Source organism: Neomonachus schauinslandi, chromosome 2, assembly GCF_002201575.2.
Source record: "Neomonachus schauinslandi chromosome 2, ASM220157v2, whole genome shotgun sequence".
In the NCBI taxonomy this organism is placed as follows: Eukaryota; Metazoa; Chordata; class Mammalia; order Carnivora; family Phocidae; genus Neomonachus; species Neomonachus schauinslandi.
In genome coordinates this window covers 144,465,623-144,478,021 of record NC_058404.1, presented here as the reverse complement: position 1 = coordinate 144,478,021, position 12,399 = coordinate 144,465,623, and the positions used below count along the sequence as shown (strand labels likewise).

General features: G+C 40.1%; 1 protein-coding gene across 1 annotated transcript; it reads left to right on the top strand.

Annotated features, from left to right (window-relative positions):
• The first annotated feature begins 1,772 nt into the window (after positions 1-1,772).
• Positions 1,773-11,882, top strand: AREG (amphiregulin). The gene is made up of 6 exons (XM_021702424.1): positions 1,773-2,030; positions 3,056-3,304; positions 5,794-5,995; positions 6,673-6,828; positions 9,550-9,661; positions 11,788-11,882. Exons 1-5 carry the CDS (start codon positions 1,970-1,972, stop codon positions 9,641-9,643), a joined length of 762 nt encoding a protein of 253 aa, XP_021558099.1. The 5' UTR covers positions 1,773-1,969; the 3' UTR covers positions 9,644-9,661; positions 11,788-11,882.
• Positions 11,883-12,399: the final 517 nt, after the last annotated feature.

Below are 12,399 nucleotides of genomic sequence, written 5' to 3'. Positions count from 1 at the left end.
CTTAACAGCAGGTAGGTATCTAATTCTATTTTCAGATGAGGAACCTGAGTCTTTCAAATATTAAGTGATTGTGTGGTGGAATTTGTATATGAAAACCCAACTGGTTTGAATTGAAAGCTCATACTATAATGCTATGTTACATCCCACACCAACATAAATCGTCACCCTCTCCATTTCCAATTGGAAAAAGACTAAGCCATTTCTGGTGTCAAGAGCTCACTTTCACTTCACACAAAGTGACCCATTTCTGATGACAGATGTGCATGACTTACCTTCATCTCAATGAAGAGGAAAGAATAAGGGAAAGGGAAGGATCAGTCATCATTTATTTTCTCTCTTTACTGCCCCCACCCCTGCATAAAAAATAAAACAAGTGGATCACACAAATATACTCTTGACAAACGTTGAATAGGAGAGAAGGCATGAGGAGTGACTGTTTATTTCATCCTACTAAATGTATGGTATTATTTAGCCTACTCACCTCCATGCTTTTCAACTCATTAAAAAGTAAGTAGTTTTTAAAAAGTTGCCCAGAATTAGGATAGATGCACTGTGATCCACATTCCTAAAAAGGCTGTTTTACTGGAAGAATCCAGGAAGAGAGATATATCTTCAGGACAAGGAACCAGTTACAGAAAGAGAACAATGCTTTTTTTCTCTTCAAGTCAAGAAAAATCCAGTTCTGGAGTTGTGTCTACATCAAAGTGAGTCGAATTGAGCAGCTCCCTCCCTCTTCATTTTATCTTCTTTGTCTGGATGAATTGCTCTACCAGATTCTAACTGGGCCCTCAAAGCTAGCCATTTTATCTTAGGATTTGAGTTGCACAGGGTTGGGCAACACCTTCATTTAAATGTCAAAACTGCCCAGTAGAGGTTATTCCTTAGGATCAAGTATTGTTCTACCCAGAAGCTCTCTTTTCAGAGATCAGGTTAGGCTAAATTCCTTTATCAGAATGGAGAGAGGTTTTAGAGTCAGATGAACTTGAATTTAAATCCATCTGGCTTCTGCCATGACCAGCTGTGTCAAGTCCTCCTTGTAATATAGGGGAAATGATACTTAACCAGCAAGGTTACTGAGTGAGATGGTGCAGGTATTATTTTTGTGTATAGTTTAGCAACAATACATGGTCAGTAAATCCGAATTTTGATGAGGACGCTGGAACACAAATAAATGGGAGGGGAGGTGCTTTGAAATTCTGGCCACTTTCCAGGAGTGGGTAGAAAAGCCCTCTTGGTTGAGATAAGGCCCCATCATAAATAAAGCAGTTCCTCATTAGGAGGCGCTCTCTCTTGTCATTTAACGAACTTCATTATCCTTGTTAAAGACGTCGGGCTCTCATTCATTGTTAAGTCACTCTTGGTCTTAAAGTACTTTTTACATCTTAATATGGAAGTTTTCTAATTAACCCCTGTAACTGGTAGTATTCGGATCAACCAGAGTATATACGGAGGTTTTTCAGATGGTTCGAAAAAGTGGGACTTTTGACTGTCAGGTACTAGCTCTCGAACTGTACTCCCACTTTCGAATACGGAGCGGGTGTGTTTTCAGCTTGCAGCTAGGGTTTAATTCCCATTCCCTCCCAGTGGCTCTCCACGCTCCGGGGAGGTGGGGCGCCTGCCATCCGCGTGTGGTTTTGGGGTAGTAACCTCTCCCCGGGCGGCCGCCCGCCTCCACCCACAGCGGCGACCGTGACGTCACGGGCATTGCCTGGGTCCCCGCCCGGCCTATAAAGCGGCAGGTGCGCGCCGCGCCTCCGGAATGTTCGCACACCTTGGGCCTGCGCGCGAGTCGGAACGGAGAGATCCCGAGGCGAGCTCTAGGCGCTCCCCCAGCGCCCGAGCCCGGCCGGGCAGCGAGCACTGCCGCGCACTGCCCCTTGTCCCCTCTCTCCTCCATCACCTCCTTTTCCAGCTGCAACTCCCGGTCGAGTTGCCGCAGAGACCGCGACGCCGCCGCGCCCAGGGACCAATGAGAGCCCCGCTGCTGCCGCCGGCGCCCGTGGTGCTGTCGCTCCTGCTCCTCGGCTCAGGTGAGGACATCCCGGACCTGAGCCGCCTGCCGGCGCTTCTCCCGCGCGGGGCAGAGGCCTTCCCGAAGGAGACGTCCACGTAGCTCCCTCCCTAAGCTTACTACCGGGGAGGAGGAGAAAAGCGGGCAGGTGTCTCTGACGTTCCAGGCCAGGAGGAGGGTGCCGGAGATCTCCGAACTTTTACTCTAGTCCAGCTGCAGGAGACCTCAGAGATCCTGGGATCCAAATCCTTCCTTTTACAGATAAAGAAACCGAGTCCAGGGAGGTGAAGGGACTTCCGCAGATCTTGGGGCAGTTAAGCCCTGGACCCAGAGCGCTGCCTCTTGCCTAAATTCTCCGTCTCCTCTGTCTAGTGATTTTATCTTGACCTTCCTAGAGGGCCTCACAGCGTTCCAGCGAGAAGCGAAGGCACCACCCTGATGCTGTTTTAGCGAGACCTACAAGATAAAGCAGGGGCGTGAAACTTTAGGCCCCAAATCTCACCCGGTCCCCGGTTTTGTCCCTATGTAGGAACAAGGATAATGAAATAGTGACCATAGAGTCATTATTATTGAATATCATTTATATTGTTTTACATTCATACATGTAATCTTTTTCAAAATGTGAACACGTGTTAAGAAAGTCTGGTATTTATATCCAGGGCCTGTCCCTCCAAATGGGACATTCTAGCAAACACAAATGCCTCTGGTATGTGAAGTGATGGGAATATACAGACAATATAAATTACCTGTTAAGTAATTAGATTAACGTGCCGATCTGGCAGTGTTATTTGATGTGAAAAAGAGTGTAGACCATCTGTGGAAAAGAAAACCTGGATGAAAGAAGCTCTGTAAATTGGAACTGCTGAGTTTGCTTGTTGGCAAAATGTGAAGATGCTTTCATAAGTGACTCAATCCCAAACAATAGCACATGTGCAATAACTGCTTTGATATCAGAAGATAAACATTTCTCCTGAACACAGCTGACTGGTGAGAAAGGCACTCTGCTTTACCTTTTCTTTTCTTCCGGTGTTCTTTCTCCCACAGCCCATTATGCTGCTGGATTGGATGTCAACGACACCTACTCTGGGAAAGGGGAATCATTTTCTGGGGACCATGGCGCTGATGGATTGGAGGTTACCCCAAAAAGTGGGATGTCCTCAGGAAGTGAGATTTCCCCCGTGAGTGAAATGCCTTCTAGTAGGGAACTGTCCTCGGGGATCGACTCTGACTATGCAGAAGAGTATGATAACGAACCACAAATATCTGGCTATATCGTAGATGATTCAGTCCGAGGTGAGTGGAGAAGGCAAAAACATAACCTGTAAGATGTGTGTTTGCATGAGCAAAGCCATTCCCTGGATCTTGGAGTGGTTTTCTTGTGTGTCTGTCTGTTGCATACCCCATGGGTATTTTACGGATGTGATAACTGAAGTGCAAGGTCGTTTTGCCCCAGGTTCCACAGCCAGCAAGCAGTTGAGCCAGCATAAGAACTGCAGTGTTTGATTCCACATCCTATGCTCTTTCCCACAGGACCACATGACCACCTTGCTGAGAGACAGGCGTAGACATCAGCCAGTCCTCAGCTCTTGTATCCATTCCCCACCACCATTCTTCCCCAAATACCTGCATTTTAATACAAATAAGGGAACAGAAAGTAATGCGAAGGGAGCAGTTGGACTTTAGCCTTTAAGTACCAGGTGTTGAGAAACTGGTGATTCTAAAACAACAACAACGACAGCAGCAGCAGCAACAATAATAATACAACCTTCTGGAAATATTAAAAAAGGACAAATATGCATGGATTTCAAATAGCTAAAATCCCATGACTTAACCCCCAATCCCATGTGTTAGTTAAATAATAGTGACCCATAGTTTTGTTCTCTCTTGCTGTTATCTGATCCTTAAAAAAAAAAAAAAAAAAAAAAGCTTAAATTTGTTTAAAATGAGGAGTACCAAAGTAAGAGGTAAGTATTGTTCATTACCCTCATATTACTTTGGAGTTTCAGGGCAGATGAGGTCATCAGTAAATCTGCTCTAAATATCCTAGGAACATTCACTGTGGAGGCAGGACTTAATGCCCCTTCTCTCCTGACCTTAGTTTTCCTGACTCCTCTCCCTCTGTCTGGCTCACAGACCTGGTGAAGGGACAGCAGGTGATACCACAGGGACAGTGACTGGGTTAAACGGCAGGTGGGAAAAGCTTCAGGGAGCCCTCCGCTTTACTCCTTGCTTAGTAACTTGTGCTTTTATGTAAGGTGGGGAAGAGGTCCATTTATACTTCTTATTTTTGGAGAGGAGATTAGAAACTGCTCTTTCAAAAAGGTTTCAAGTTGTTAACATTTCAAAAGGCCAAATAAGTTGTTAGCAGTGAAACTGACTAGTGAAAGTTGTGAAATAGTGAAAGTTGAACTCCTTGGAAAGGCTGTGGCGCCCACAGGGTCTGTGTGTTGCAGCGCTTCAGCATGGTGACGATTTGTCTCTGTCTACAATTTGTAATAGATCTGATAATGTGCAGTAATATTCATTTAAAATGTTTCTATTAGAGGACTCATTCTAACTTGTGGTACTTATTTATCATCAAAGTTTCAATATAAAAATTGTATAACTGGTTAAACATTGCTCCTACTTTGACTATTATTAATGTTATAATAACCTGCTAAAATACTCATAATATATATTTGTTGCTTCCTTAATCACAGGGTTCTATCTTTGATACCCTTCCCTGTGTTTCTAATGTTTTCTATTTAATGGACCATTATGGGCGACCATTATGACTAATGGTATTATGACATTATGGTATTTTCCTCTTTGCACTGGGCTCTGTTTGCTAAATACTTGCTTAGAGAAGCCTGCTCAGGTATTAGTATAACAAAATGCACAGCTCCAACATGAAAACTCCTTCCTTTATTTAGCATGTGGGCATACTATACCCTGCATAGCTATAACACTGAACCAACGTTTCTGTAGCTCTAGAGTTAGGATGAGTGAGTCTCTGAAGCATCAAGTACAAATATTTCTGGATTCCTATTTTTCAAACAGATTGACCACAGAAATGAGCCCCATGGAATTAATTATAACCCATTGTCATCTGGGAGTTGGAGAAAATTGATTAATTCTAATGTGTAATTCTCAGTTTTTTCCCACTCTCAAGTAATACACAGTAATGCCCAATTATGGTACTGAGCACAAGACCGAGATGAGTAAATAAAATCAACAAATATACTAAAGTCCCAGTTTAATCAGTAGCATTGATTTATCCAAGAGAAAACATAGGATAGCGGGGGAATGACAGGCTTTGGCACCCCAGCACTGTCATTTTCTAGCCGCGTGTCCTTGGACATGTTACTTGTCTTCATTCAACTCCGGTGTCATCCTCCATATCAGCTGGATCACAAAACATTCAACTGTGACCTGGGTTTAATCAAATTAATGCTCATTACCAAGAATTTGGCATGAATAAGAAATTCAAGAAATATGTAAGATATTTCATGGATTTTTTTAGACAAGTAAATACTATTATCAATAATAATAATACTGGTATAATTAAACTCAAAATAGGTTTCTAAGCTAATAAAATAACAAGGAGGCTCGGATGGTTAAGTGCCACACCATGCAGATATTCTCTTTAACCAATTATTACATGTGAATTGTGTTAAATAATGAGAAAAATATGGTCATTGTCCCCATGAGCTCTCACTGCTAGGACTTCTTTCTCTCATGTCTCCAAAATGATATTCAAGATGAAGAGAGACTATTGTCAATAAATCTTATTTTTTTTTTAGTTGAACAGGTAGTTAAACCCATGAAAAACAGAACAGAAAGTGAAAAGACTTCAGATAAGCCCAAAAGAAAGAAAAAAGGAGGCAAAAGTGGAAAAAATAGAAGAAACAGAAAGAAGAAAAATCCATGTGATGCGGAATTCCAAAATTTCTGTATTCATGGAGAATGCAAATATATAGAGCACCTGGAAGCCGTAACATGCAAGTAAGTTTTCCTAAATTATATAGAAATCTGTATTTAAAACACCATGTCTGAAACTCCTAGATGCAGAAAGCCATTTATTCTTCCCATGTATAAACCAAGGGTTTATAACCTTTTTCTTAAAGGACCAGCTGGAAAATAATTTAGGCTTCTTTGGTCAAGATTATGTATGTACTTACAGAACCAATTAAAATGTAACCATTTAAAAATGTAAAAACCATCCTTGGCTTGCACACTGCAAAAAACCTAGCAAATGCCTAGAATTGACCCAGGGTCTATAGTTTGCTGACCCTTGGTATAAATAAAAAGGACCTAAAGGTACTCTACACATAATCCTCCATCCCCCCACAAGCCACTAGCACATTAAATGATAGTGGAATGTATTAGCTGCATAACAAGTCACTGAACTCATCAGTTGGTCATGAAAAGGAGCACAAAGAATGAAAAGGTGTGTCTTCTTGGAATATCACACCCAAACTTATCTCAACTTGTTCTTATACTAATAGATCTTCGGCTTGAATGCATCCTGTCTCATGATTTTGAAATATAAATAGATGGCATGATTTTTCTTTTCTTTTTTTGAGTGTTACAATGAAATGCCTATTGATGACCTGGAAAGTAAACCTAAAATATATGGGTTTCAGTTATTATTATAATTTTTGAATGTGGGTTGTTTACAGGTGTCATCAGGATTACTTTGGTGAACGGTGTGGGGAAAAGTCCATGAAGACTCACAGTGTGGTTGACAGTGATTTATCGAAAATCGCTTTAGCCGCAATCGCTGCCTTCGTGTCTGCAGTGAGCTTCACGGCGATTGCTGTTGTTATTACGATCCAGTGAGTATGGCGTAACTTCCACTTTCCGACTACACTAATGCCAGGTTGATTTGTTTTTTCAGTATTTCCATCCCAATGTCCTATATCATCTTTTAGATAAATTAATCTGTCAGTGGCACGTGACCTTTGGTTATATCTTTACACTTCATTGACAAAGATCACAGAATTTGGTCAAAACTTATATTACTTTGGCCACCATCGAAATTTAATATGTAAGGCCGTTTTTCAAACACCCTAGACGTTTTTTGAACTTAAAAATCGATGGTTTTGTTTCATGTCATATTTCCACTCACGGCTATCCGCAAATCCCAGAGTGTTGGTATAGACTCTGAATATCTTTAAGCGTGAGGAGGCCTCCCAGAAGCTAATTAAGGCCTGGTTCATAGTAGGTTGTCAGAGACTCTGCTTTGGCACTAAAAAACATCACAAAGAGCTTCAAACCAGGAGCCAAGAAAAGATCTATCCTCTGCTTCTAGTAAAATGCAAAATTCTAAGTTAGATGTCATAGCACGGTACTGATTTACATAGAGCTTATGCCTATTTTGTAATTGTCAAAGGTAATATGGGAACTCAGTTACTTAAAAAAAAAAATTTTCCTCCATATGGCATGGCGTAGGAAGCAGGGACAATTCTATTACTGTTCTGCTCCTGCAATATCTGCCCTGTGTTCACAATAACAGATCACCACACTTCACTTCATGACCAATGAATGTTAGAAGTAGACTGTTCCTGGTAGTAGGCACTGGTGAGTATGTCAAAATGGCATTGTCTGTCAAATAGAAGTCAGTGAATTAAGGAAGTTGGGGGAGGGTGTGAATGGCTCTGTAATGACTCATGTGCTACTAGAGCTTGGGAAAAGCAATAGACTCATTATTCTAATTTTAGGTCTTGGTAAATTACTTTAACAACTGGATTGTGTGCATGATCTACCACTCCTGCCATTCAGGAAACAAGGGGTTATCTTCTGCCATTGTTTACTATTATCTTAAATGCAGATCAGATAATGATAAAAAGACATTAAAAAAAAACTGTTTTATGATGCACATAGAGTTTGATGCATGGTTTAAATTTGTTTTGCACACCCTGGAAATTATGTTGATCTGTTAATACCTCAAGCCAGATATGCAAATATATTTAGGAAAAATACCCTCAGACAAATCATGATTGCTCGACATAGAAGGATAGAAGGAAAAAAATAGCCAGTTAAGGAAGATTTTTTTTTTTTTTTTTTTTTTTAAAGATTTTATTTATTTATTTGCGAGAGAGAACGAGAGACAGAGAGCACGAGAGGGAGGAGGGTCAGAGGGAGAAGCAGACCCCCCGCGGAGCAGGGAGCCCGATGCGGGACTCGATCCCGGGACTCCAGGATCATGACCTGAGCCGAAGGCAGTCGCTTAACCGACTGAGCCACCCAGGCGCCCAAGGAAGATGTTTTGAAATAATTATTCAAACTTGGGATCATTCAGGGTGAAATATTTAATAATGCTTCAGAAAAGCGTGGAAAAACTTTTTGTCATGTTGGCACTCTTAAAACTAAGCAGTGACTTTTCTCCTTTTCTACCATATTCCTGTGTTTGACACATAGAGCAAACAGTAGCCTAAGCCACATTTTGCTGTTTTTTCATAACTGAATTTTTTTCCCCAAACATCATGACAAAGTTCTTATGATTTTAGGAGTAATGTTTGGTAGATGGATTAAAGACCTGTTAAAAATAGAATTTCTTGTATAACACGAAGACATCTTTAAATGACGGAGTTTTACTAGAAAGTAACAATGAATAAAACTAAAAGAAAGTATTATTATATATAGAAATAAAGAAAACCCAACTTGTTTTGTAAGCTTGTGTGAAAAAATTCTGATCACTTAAATCAGTTGGTACAAGTGTAAAGTCCTTCTGTGGTAAAACTATACCATCTTCTTCCTCCAACTGTACGTGGCGCCTGTGCTAAGTGTTGAGGAAAAAAAGAAAGAATGAGGTCTTGCCATTTGCAACAGCATGAATGGACCTAGAGGGTATCATGCTACGGGAAATTAGTCAGACAAAGAAAGACATATACCGTATGGTTTCACTTACATGTGGAATCTGAAAAACAAAACAAATGAATAAACAAACAAACAAAAAGCAGAAAAAGACCCATAAATACACAGAACAAAATGATGGTTGTCAGAGGGGAGGGGGTAGGAGGATGGGCAAAATGGGGGAAGGGGAGTGGGAGATACCGGCTTCCAGTTATGGAATGAATAAATCATGGGATTAAAAAGCACAGCGTAGGGACTGTAGTAATGGTATTGTAATAACGTTGTACGGTGACAGATGGTAGCTACACTTGTGGTGAGCAGAGCATAATGTATAGACTTACGGAATCACTATATTATACACCTGAAACTAATGTAACATTGTGTGTCAACTAAAAAAAACAAAAACAAAAAAACCCCACACATATGAATGTGTTCCATGCCTCTGAAAGTTTGTGTCTCAAGGGGTGTCTATTTAAATCTCAGTACTCTGGGAATATGTTTATACAAAGTCACCATGAACATCCCCTTAAAAAGAATGGTGGTAATATTTTATAGCTGGGTTTAAGTTTTGGCTTGGTATAGAGTACAGTGTAATGGCCTATAAGGTCTCACAAAAAGGAATTCATGAAACTCATGAAAACCCCAATCAATATAGAGATGAATAGAACTTTGATGACCATAGAATATCTTGTTGTCTGAAGGCTTCGAAAACGATACTTCAGGGAATATGAAGGAGAAGCTGAAGAACGAAAGAAACTTCGACAAGAAAATGGAAATGCACATGCCATAGCGTAACTGAAGATAATATTACAGGTTTGAGTTTTTTTTTTAAAGGATTTTATTTGTTTATTTCAGAGAGAGAGAGAGCACAAGCAGGGGGAGGGGCAGAGGGAGAGGGAGAAGCAGACTCCCAGCTGAGCAGGGAGCCTGATGTGGTGCTCCATCCCAGGACCCTGGGACCATGACCGGAGCCGAAGGCAGATGCTTAACAGACTAAGCCACCCAGGCGTCCCATACAGGTTTGAGTTTTAAAAGATAACTGTAGATGATATCTTATAATTTTGAAAAATATAGCATCTGTTATCTCAAGTGAAGAAAGTAAGTGTTCTCAATTATGGATACACTATGAACATTGGCTACACTGAAGTCTTATTCTTTGAGCATGAGATGGAGTTCAATAGTGAGAAAGGACTATTATAAGGGATGTAAAGATGAGGCGGACACAGCTCCTCTTCTCAAATAAGTTAGCATTTAGTAGATAGAAAATAGTATAAGGAACCAGAATGCTAGGGCAAGTAAAATGTGTGTCATATGAAAGGAATATGAGGCATTCCAGTGAAGGAGAGGAAGTCCTGTGGATCATGTGTAGGGAGCAGGAAAGGATGTCATATATAGGGTGGCATTGGAAGTGAGCCTCCAAGGACTGATGAGATTGGGACAAGCAATTAATCTTGGGACAAGTATTAATCTTCCTTTTCATACTGTAAGATGGACTGGGTCACTTTAGAAACTTGTGACAAATGGCCTAGTTCAAGTGGGCGTTGAGGAGAGAAGGTTGGAATGAAGGTTGAGCTCACGTGGTGGAGAGCCAGGTTAGGGTGCCTGACTATAAATGTGAGGAAGTGGAGATAGCAGGTCGAACATTCTTTTAAAGAAAGGAAGTAGTGGGGTACCTGGATGACTCAGTCAGTTAAGCGTCTGACTGTTGATTTCCACTCAGGTCATGATCTCAGGGTTGTGAGATCGAGCCCTGCGCTGGGCTCCACACTGGGTGTGGATCCTGCTTAAGATTCTCTCTTTGCCCCTCCCCCACCTCTTAAAAAAAAAAAAGGAAGTAGGAAGGGAGAAGGGGGTACAAATTTGAGAGATAGTTTGGCTAAGGGATATATTGTAGTTCTTATTTTAAATTTTTTTTTTTTTTTTGTAAAGAAGCAGAGCTGAGCATATTGTAGGGAAAGGTAAGGAGCTATGGAGAGGAATATTTTATTAATAACTAAAGTGGACAACTAATGAAGCAAACTTCCAGAGGAAAAGTAGACAAGGAGATCAAGGACACATTTAAAGTTGGTCAGAAGAAGGAACTCCATTTCCTTAGACACTCAGAAAAGATGTCCCATCCTTAAGTCATTGGTTCTCTACCTTCACTGGGTTTAAGAATTACTTGAGATGCTGGTTAAATATGCACATTCCTAGGCCAAACCCTAAATCTACTAAATCCAGTATTTCCCTTTTTATAGGACACCACAGATGCTTGGAGAAACACTCCATTTAGCATTGGTTAAGTCCAAGTATTACATTCTGAGCCTATTACAGAATTAGCTCAATAACTCCTGAAATGGATAATTATTGATGCAATGCTGTGTTCAGTACTTATTGCATCAACATTTATTATAGTATTGGCTTAATGTGCTGAAGCTAAGACCACCAACATGAAGAAAGATAGATTTTTGGTTATTTAGTGCAACTGAGATTTCTCAAAGTAGATCTGAGATGATTTTTGGAAAAAGAATATGCTGCGTTGGCACACTGTGGCTGCCATTAGCTGGTAGCTACTATTATTATGCCCTTGGTACTAATTATCCTAAATTAACTGTATATCACGAATACACTGAGCCATTTAATCTTTCTTTTTAATTATGTCCACTGCATAGATTTGGTTAGGAAAACTACCTCCCATGAGTGTTGTTGTTTCTTATTAAGTGGAATTGGACCAAACAGATTTCAGCATAGGCAGTCCTCCACCTAAGTAAAACCAAAGAAGGTGTGAAAGAGAGACTCAGGTCGAAGTGGTAGTTTGTCTCTGAAAAGCTTTTAGCATTTTTCAGAAGACATTCTAAATTGACAGAAATTCTGATTCCTGATTTTTTTTTTTAATGTTTTCTTAAAGCTATATTGAAACTGAGCTTCATCTCTAATATTTTTATTTTCCTTTTGACCAGGGTATCAGATTGGAGTCACTGCCAGGTCAGAACCATGAGTGATGAGTTGGTTCCTCTTTTCGGTGGATCATAAGAAAACAGAACCTTTTTGTTCTGATGGCTTTAAAAGTTCAATTGTTGCTTTTTATGCTAAGTCTTATTTCTGTACATAAAGATGCATGGAGATAAAAAGTATTTTTTCAGGTTGTAAATAATTTATTTAATATTTAATGGAAGTGTATTTATTTTACAGCTTATTAAACTTTTTTAAGCAAAGAGATTGAGAGTTTGAATATTAGTTTTGAGATTGCAAGACTCTAGGGTATTTTTCTCCTAAAGCTTAGATGATCATTTTGAAAGAAGTTCCTTCCCCTTTTTTCCTGTTTTTGTGTTGATCTTCAAAACTTATTTCTTTTCCTAGAAAGCACTCTTAATGGAAAAGTACAAACTAGTAGTTTAGTGCTCCCACAGATACTAATGTCCTAAACCGGCCTTTCTTATTCCATGTAGAACTTATTCCAAGTCCTGATAATTTGAAAACTTCTAAAATCAACATGTGGCACAGCCTCTCTTTCACAGTAGACACAGATATTATAAAAGAAAGAAAATCCACTGCCAAGCATCAACATCACC

Coding starts and splice junctions, on each gene's coding strand:
- AREG (XM_021702424.1), top strand. CDS start 1,970: ATGAGAGCCCCGCTGCTGCCGCCGGCGCCCGTGGTGCTGTCGCTCCTG. Junction 2,031..3,055: donor GCTCCTGCTCCTCGGCTCAG/GTGAGGACATCC, acceptor TTTCTCCCACAG/CCCATTATGCTGCTGGATTG. Junction 6,829..9,549: donor GCTGTTGTTATTACGATCCA/GTGAGTATGGCG, acceptor TGTTGTCTGAAG/GCTTCGAAAACGATACTTCA.